Below are 8,050 nucleotides of genomic sequence, written 5' to 3'. Positions count from 1 at the left end.
TTTAAGCTGGTCTTTCCCAGTCTGCCCCTTCACCCCCCTTTTCCCGCCAGTACACAGAGCCGTGGGGCTCCCTTATTTGTCCAGCTCCCCCTTCCCAAGCCCCATCCACCTGGTAATGATTTCCTAGAGAGTCTCCCAGGGGTCTCCATGGGGACGTTTCCTGCTTCATCTCCATGGCAACTCTTCGGGTTGCCATGGTGACACTTAAGTGATTATTTGGAGACCCTTAAATAAATCACCCACGGTGGTATATGCTAGAAGCATTTGGCTCCGGCTCTTGTGTTTGGGGCCAGGGTTGGGGCCCAGGCCTGCAGGCAGAAATGGGAGGAGTTGGGGGAGGCGGTGGTAAGGGCCCCTCACCCTTGCTTCTAGTGCTGCAAGGGGCCCTCTCTGGGCAAAGGTGGAATTGAGCCTTTGGGGAAGAGAACAAGGAGCAGTCAGGCTCGTGCAGTCCTAGAATAGATCCTGCAGCAAGGCGGAAGCCTTTAATGGGACTGGGGGCTCAAGACGAGGGGCAGCTGCGAGGAAGCTGGAAAGTAATGGAGCAGGGATTCAAATCCAGGCCTGCTGAGCTCCAGGGCCCTTGCTCCCTGACTCTAACTGCTGAGAGGGAGTGTAAGATTGAATCTACCCCTTCACCTATTCAAACAATATTTTAAAGCACCTACTACATGCTAAGCATTGAGGTTACAGCAGTGAATGAAAGAAACAAGTATCTGTCCTTCTGGAGCTTACATTCTACCAGGAGATCTAATTAGCAAAATAATGAACTCCATAGGCCAAATGGCGGTAAGCATAGCGTTAGGGAAGGGGGCTATGGAACTCCAGGAAAAGCTGTAGCACACACTACCGTAAGTGCTGGGATCCCTGGGACTCAGCTCTTGGGACAATTCCCAAAAGGGACGAGAGTCAGGTGTGAGAACTGCTTAAGACCGGAGGTTCCATCAGCAGTGACCAGCTCCTCCCACGTGTTCTGGCAGCACAGCTAAACAACTTACAGTCTTGCAGCTTCCTGGATGCCGCACAAGATGCGTGAAGGCAGGCAGGCACGCCTGAGAGTTTACTCTCCGTTTTCCAGACGGGGCAACTAAAACCAAAAGGAGGCGGCAGCCTGCTTGAGGCAATGCTGCTAAATGCAGGCCGAGTGAAGAGTCTGGGATGGTCTACGACCATCACCGGGGTCTCCCCTTCTTTCTCTGTCATGGCAGCTGCCCCCTCCTTGGCTCAGCACCGTTTGTAATCATTTGTTTACTGTTCCTTCCAGACTGTGCTTTTCAATCTGAATACAAAACCCCTAACACACATATGGCTACTGAGAATCTGAAACTTGAGATGTGCTGTTAAGTGTAAAAAACAGACACAGGATTTTGAAAACTTAGTAGGAAGAGTGTAACATTATCTCACTCACAATTTTTATATTCATTACATGTTGAAATATTGTGGGTATGTTGAGTTAAAGAAAATAGATTATTAAAATTAAGCTCACCATTTAAAAATTGTGAAGACTAGCAAATTCACACTTACATATGTGGCTTGTACTGCATTTCTGTTGGACAGTGCTGTGACTGCATTAATTCCATGAAGAAGCCATGGGAATTTTGTTCACTGCTCATTACCCTGCACCTGGTACTGGGACTGGGACATGGTAAGTGAGCAATAAAGTTTCATTTATTGAATAAATCCTTGACAGTTACATTTTCCATCAGCCCAGAAACATTTTGAACAGCCTGCTAAGAGAATGTGATCTAATTTAAATGTCAGTTTATTAAAAAACAACAACTCAGGCATAAAATTTGCAAGAAAGGGAAAAGAAGGGCTGGGGGTGTCAGTCCCTTCTGAAGAGGTTCCATGGTTGCACCCACCCAAGGAACATACCAGTTCCGAGGGGTTTAGGGGCATATTCTAGGTCCTGATACCCCAAAGGTAGACAGAGGGGACCATGCTGGCTCAGAGGGACCTTTCTTTTTGCCCTGGTGAGCCTGATGTGCCAAGCCTGCCACAGAAGCCAGGCCCTCAGTTCTGTAGCTTTGACCCTAGACTGTGCTGGACCAAGTTTGATCCAGAACCTCTTTGCTCCACCCTGCTCTACTGAAGAATTCTTTTTAGATGCATTAGTATCTGATTTACCTATTTTGTCTATGCTGTACTTTTACCACTTAGAATATGACCTTGGACATAGAAGGTCTTTACTAGTTGATTGAATGAAAGAACAAATGAGCTAGACACCTGATCCTGGCCAGGTGGCACCTCTAGTGCATCGGTGTGGGTGACACTGCACTACGTCCCAGTGGGTTGGAATTAGCTCCATCACAGGGGTGGGGCTGGGCACTCACTGCTTACCTCTATAGGTGGGCTTGTGGCAGGAACATTATTTTAGGAGTTAGAGCCCACATGTATCCCAATCAGTCATCCTGTTTCACAACCTACAGGGATGGACTGCAACACTTTTATGTATAGCAAGTTTTCTTCTTTTGAGTTTTGGTAAAAAAAAAATAAGAGTTCTGCCAAGAGACAGCAAAAATTCAAGACAAATAATCATTATACAGTGTCATATTCAATCAGACATGAATCCATGTGAATACATGAGGGTAAACCCTGAAACAGAAACACAGCACTGTAATTTAACTGTGACATGGACACTGAAGGACTCCAGAATGTCTCTCCTGTTCCCAAAGTGCTGAACTAAGCAGGGGGCTGTAACTGAGTCAATTGCTATTTTGATCCCCTTGCACAAGATGGAAAAAGGGTTAAGGACTGGACAGATCACTAGTCAAATACGTAGCTGTTGAGGGGGAGCGTATAGCTCAACTGGCAGAGTGCATGCTTAGCATGCACGAGGTCTGGGTTCAATCCCCAGTGCCTCCTCCAAATATAAAGAAATAAACCTAATTATCCCCCTCTCATAAAACAAAGGAAAAAAAAAAGAAATATGTATCTGTTAATGGAGAAGACAGAATTTAAAAGTATTTTTCTTGTTTCTTCCAAACGGGCCATAATAAAATCCTAACCTATTGAGCTTGCTCTTGAGAATACACTGCGATCTGGTGTTTGAGTTCTGTGTTTGCACAAAGCCTGAGGCCAGGGAGGACAAATGATCACATTAGGGAGAATTTTAACACCCACCCACGCGTCGCACAGTGGGGAACCTGGAGTAGGGTTCAGGGGCCAACGCTGCCTACAGGCCCAGCAGGGCTGGCAGTACCACGAGGACAGCCCACTCCTCACTGGGGATGCGCCCCTTCCCGAACCACATGCTGGTCTGAACCCTGGGCCTGCACCCATCTCAGTCTCCTGTCTCCCATAGGCCTGCTCGTCAGGGAGTGTTGTACAGGCAGGGTGGGGCTCCTGGGGCTGCCACCTTTGTTACTCACAGCAGCACAGCGCAGCCACTGTCTCTCCCTCCACTTCTTGTCTGTGTTCCACACGGAGCGAGGTGACCACCAGTGTTTCCTCCCACCATCCAGTTCTACCCTCCCTGGCCCAGCAGTCCTGGATCTGATCAGGCCTGAGGCTTACTTCCCAGGGAGCCTGCAGTGTGGCTCTGTGGCTCTTGGCAGGTTGTGTGAGATTAGCAGAATCCCTGGTAAGGCTTCAAGAGTCAACTCTGAAGTGTGTTAACGGACTCAATCCTTTGTCTTAAACCAGGACTAATTCAGTCCAAAGGTGGAGGAGGTCTGCACAGGGGGTGCTGAATGTGAAAAATGGCAAGGTGGATCAACCTAACAGGTGCAGGAAGACTATTAATAGTAAATTAATAACTATAGTAAATTAATTTTACTAGAATTTTAAACCTGAGCATTGACCAGTAAGTCAGGTTATGATTTCCTAATTCAGAATCCCATCAGTATGGCTCAGAGAAAGCACTCCTTCTAAACACAGACCCAAGAACCAAGGGTTACATTAAGTGCCACAGCAGCATTAATTCATAGGGAATGGTCAAAGAGTGTAAGCAAAATCCTATAAAACGCTACTTCAATTCCTTCAGCTGCCCTACTTTTTCTTTTACCACATCCACCTCTTTAATTATCCAAACCGCTTTTGTGCTCAAGAATAAATGCACATTTTGGGTTTGGGCTGTTGTTTCTTCTAGTGGCTTGAATACACTAAGATAAACCAGCTGTCATTTCAGAAGTAGACCTTCCTTCTGGAGCCAGAAAGTGGGGTCAGAGCCCCAGTTTTCACTATCATCTCACATCCAACCAAGTAGCCTTGGTTTCCCAAGGCCCCCTGGGGAGGAAGGCCGAGCCAGAACAATGAGTTTCGGCTCTGGGCAGGACAGGCTCCTCGGAACTTTCTCCAGAGGGAGCAGAGCTACAGCCACCGCAGTTTCTTCTCCGTGGCCCTGGGCCAGTCCTAAGGAGCAAATTTGGCACACAGACCCTCAGTCTCTAGAAGCAAAGCCCTCTGCTCTCTAGAAGACAAGCTACATCCATTTCTTTCCTAGGTTGCACAAAACTCTCTCTTAAGCATTGAAAACCCCGTCAGCGATGGCACAGTCAGCGGCAGAAGCCCAAGGCAGTTAAATGCGGGTCTTCCTCGGATACCTGCTGGTTCTCTCCTCACTGCCTAATGTGCGCATTCCATTTTCACAGACTTGCTGTTCGAGGAGCCTGCTGTTGCCACCCAGGGCACATACCCTGCTCCAGCTGATGCCCACCCCCAGTGCAGACCTCCACCTTCTCGTCTGGGTGGCTACTTCACCCCTGATGGCTGTGCCTGCCTGCACCCAGGAGGGCCCTCTCCCCCCACTGCCCCTGGGACACCTTCTAGGCCCCCAGTTCTGCACCTGCCCCTCCCGCTCTTCAGCTGCAGGAGGCGAGCACACGCCACACACGCAGAAACCTCAGGAGAGTGTGGATGCCACCCAGGCAGGGCATGGGGCCCGGACCAGCCTCAGTCCTCCTCCCCACGTACACCATCAGTCCCCACCTCAGTGGACCCCAAACTCTGGGGAGGCTTCTACAGGCCACGAAGAATGAGTTTGACTCTTGTCATAAGGTCAAGCCCTCCACCCAGAGGGTTGGAGGTAGACAAAAAAAGAGATGGCTGGGGAGTCTGCAAAAGATGTTCAGAGCAGCTTGGCCTCCTGACAGTTTCAGCTCAGTTACAAGTTCCAGACAGTCCCATTTGCTTAACCAATTTTTCCAGTGATGCTTCAAAGCTGGCTTTCTTGGTTTCTGTAGTTTCTTGGTTTCAAAAGTAAAAACAAAATAACAATAAAAACTGCAAATTCTTCAAACTGAACAAATAAATAATAGTAACAATATTTACATTAGTATATCATGGTGAGAGATTCCAGCATGACCGAAGAATGGAAGAACCCAGAATGTGCCCTGGAGCTTAGACCTGGTTCTTGGTCAGGGTGGAACAGCCCTGCGAGCCGATGGACAGCTGAGGTGGGAATGAGCAAAGATGCCCGCTGGGCCTCCTCACAAGTCCAGGGAGGTGGAGTGGGCAGGAGGTGCTGAGCTGCTGGTAGATTAAGTTTCAAACAAACAGACAAACTCTGGTTCTCCCAACCAGGCACTGTGCTGTGGTCAGGGTCCCTGGGTGAGCTGCTCCCAGGGTCGCCAGGGGCCTTCTCTGACTGTGGCACAGTGGGGTCAGCAAGGCCTTAGTCTTGGGGAGCACAAAGTTTACGAGTCAGCTCTGGCCTCGAGCCCCTTTCTAGACAGGACAAGGAGCCAAGGTCAGGAATGGTTCCCTCTCTCTGGACTATGTGACGAGGGGAATGTGGAATTCATTTGTGTCGAAGATCAGGGGCCTCCTGGGAGGGCTGGGATCCCTGTCGGCCTTGTGCAGCAGCTTAAAGAGCCCGGTTCCAATGTTCATGGGGATTCCCATGATGATGCATTCAGACACCCCTGAAACCAAGAGAAAGGAGATTAGAGAGCTCCCTGACACACAGGTGGGTTTTCAGGATGGAAAGATTCCTGACCTGGGAGCCAGAAATTGGGGCTGGATGTCAGTGGTTGGACTTGGGCTGCTCCCTTTACTCCCCCTCTGTAAGAAGACGAAGGTACGGCTCCTGGATGGCTGGGGGAATTCCTGCACCTGGGGAAGGGCAGAGCCCGTTCACAGCTCTGCTGCTGGCTTGGTGGTCTCTCTGTGTGAGCCTCGCTTTCGAGAGCACTGGACACAGCAAAGATACTGAATGATGATGCTCGGGAAACCCCAAGTTTGCCACCCAGCATTTTCTTAGCTAGGGCCCAGAAGACAAGCAAATGGGACGACAGTGAGCAGATGCCAGTCCCTCCTGGAAACAGCAGCAGAGATCTGTTTACTGTGCTTAGGTGTCAGGGCTGGGCCAGGCTTAACAGCACCGTCCACCTCGGAGGTCCCACAGCCCGAATGGGAAACACTCAGAAGGCAGGGCCCTTGTTGAGTGTTGGGAATAAGGTGATGGTGCACGTGCTTTCTCCAAGCTCCCTTTCAGCTTCTTAAGATCCAAATGTTGGCTCTGCATCAGGATTCTGGTGCTACAAGAAGCAGGTACGCGCCTGGGCTTTGTGCTATCAGGGGAGCAGAGACGCAAACAACCAAACTAAAACCCGCCACGTAGTGAGGGCTGACGCTGAGTTGCAACGTGGAAAGGGCCGGGAGGAGGGGAAGGTTTCAAAGTTGGGGCGGGGTGACCACGCCAGGCCCCTAAAGGGGTCAGTGGTGGATGGGGGTGGTGGGCAGGGCCACAGGACGGCAGCAGCAGAGACCGGGGCCCAGAGTCCTGGTGGCAGAACTGGGATGCTGGGTCTTAGTCCTGTTGTGTTAAGCAGACTCGCTCTTATTTCACCTTGTCCTGTCCTGCCCCAGTCTCTGCTCCCTTTTCTTTCCTTTCACTCTTCATTATCTTAATGAATTACGTAATTTCTTTTTCTGTCTGCAACCCACGTCCCTCTAGAAAGAAGAGTTCATCTTAGGAAAAAAAAAAAAGCATCTGCTCTGATTGGGGCCCACTTGACCATCGCCTTGGGTGGCAAATCCACACAGGAGGTGAGATGGGAAAGGGCCACTAGGAAGCAGAGCTCTGGCAGTGGGGACGGGGCTTGGACTCGTTGCTTGAGCCTGACGAGTGTGTGTCCTCGGGCAGGCTCCCGAACCCCAGCCCCTCACAAACTCCCACCTCGTCCCGCAGGGTCTTGTTGCCAGCCCTCCGGGTGGGCAGAGGCACTGTTGTGACAGCTCCCCGTTGAGCTCTTGCTCTCCTGGGCCCCGTCAGAGACATGCTGTGTGGTGGGAGATGAGACCAGCACAGGGCAAGACTCGAACAGCAAGCAAGTTTGTTCCCTCGGTCTTCTCACCGTGAAAGGGTTTAATACTGACGCCTCACTGATGTGCTGAGATACCAGAAAAGGTGCCTGGGACAGGCACACCAGCTGCCTTGCTCAGGGAATGCCTGGTATGGGCCCTTCCTGTCAGCCTGGGGACCGCAGGGGTGCAGGATCAGCGTGGCCGACTACAACTCCAAGGGCTGGAAAAGCCCCACATGCCCAGGGGCAGTCCTTTCTCTGCACAGACACACGTGGGGAGGCAGGATGCCACAGTCAGGCTTTGGAGATAAAACGTTGGTCAGTTCCAGTTCTGTGATCTGTGATTTTATTCTTTTTTTAAGGTTTTTTTTGGGGGGGCGGGTGAGGAGGTAATTAGGCTTATTTATTTATTTATTTTTAGAGGAGGTGCTGGGGATTGAACCCAGGACCTCGTGCATGCTAAGCACGTGCTCTACCACTTGAACTATAATGCCCCCTTCCCCACCCGTGCTTTTATTCTTAAACAAGTAAAAGGTCTGCCAGCTGAGTGTCTTCACCTCCCGAGAAGCCCTGGCCACAGTCTAAGCTGTAAACAATGGTTTCTGGTGATGCTGCCACAAACACCAAACCTACCGCACACGGAGTCCTTCTGCCCGAAGTAGGCGGCGTCGAAGAGGTGGTCGGCCGTCTTCTCAAAAGAGGCCAGCATCAGCACGCTCTCCTTCATCTTGGCCAGGCCGAACCTAGTGATGCCCAGGACTTCACCCTGCGCCAGGGGAGAGAGAGTCAGAGTGGTACTCATG

General features: G+C 50.6%; 1 protein-coding gene across 1 annotated transcript in view; it reads right to left on the bottom strand.

Annotated features, from left to right (window-relative positions):
• Positions 1–1,650: 1,650 nt before the first annotated feature.
• The window catches only part of POLR3A (RNA polymerase III subunit A), a 42,526-nt gene continuing 36,126 nt past the window's right edge, over positions 1,651–8,050 (bottom strand). The window contains exons 30-31 of the mRNA XM_064488004.1: positions 7,881–8,013; positions 1,651–5,864 (exon numbers count right to left, since the gene is read on the bottom strand). Coding sequence (XP_064344074.1) covers positions 5,716–5,864; positions 7,881–8,013 — 282 coding nt within the window. The 3' untranslated portion in view covers positions 1,651–5,715. The remainder of the gene's footprint in view (positions 5,865–7,880; positions 8,014–8,050) is intronic.

The sequence above is a fragment of the Camelus dromedarius genome, chromosome 8 (assembly GCF_036321535.1).
Source record: "Camelus dromedarius isolate mCamDro1 chromosome 8, mCamDro1.pat, whole genome shotgun sequence".
Taxonomy (NCBI): domain Eukaryota; kingdom Metazoa; phylum Chordata; class Mammalia; order Artiodactyla; family Camelidae; genus Camelus; species Camelus dromedarius.
Note: the sequence above shows the minus strand (reverse complement) of the source record. Positions and strands in the feature narration are given on the sequence as shown.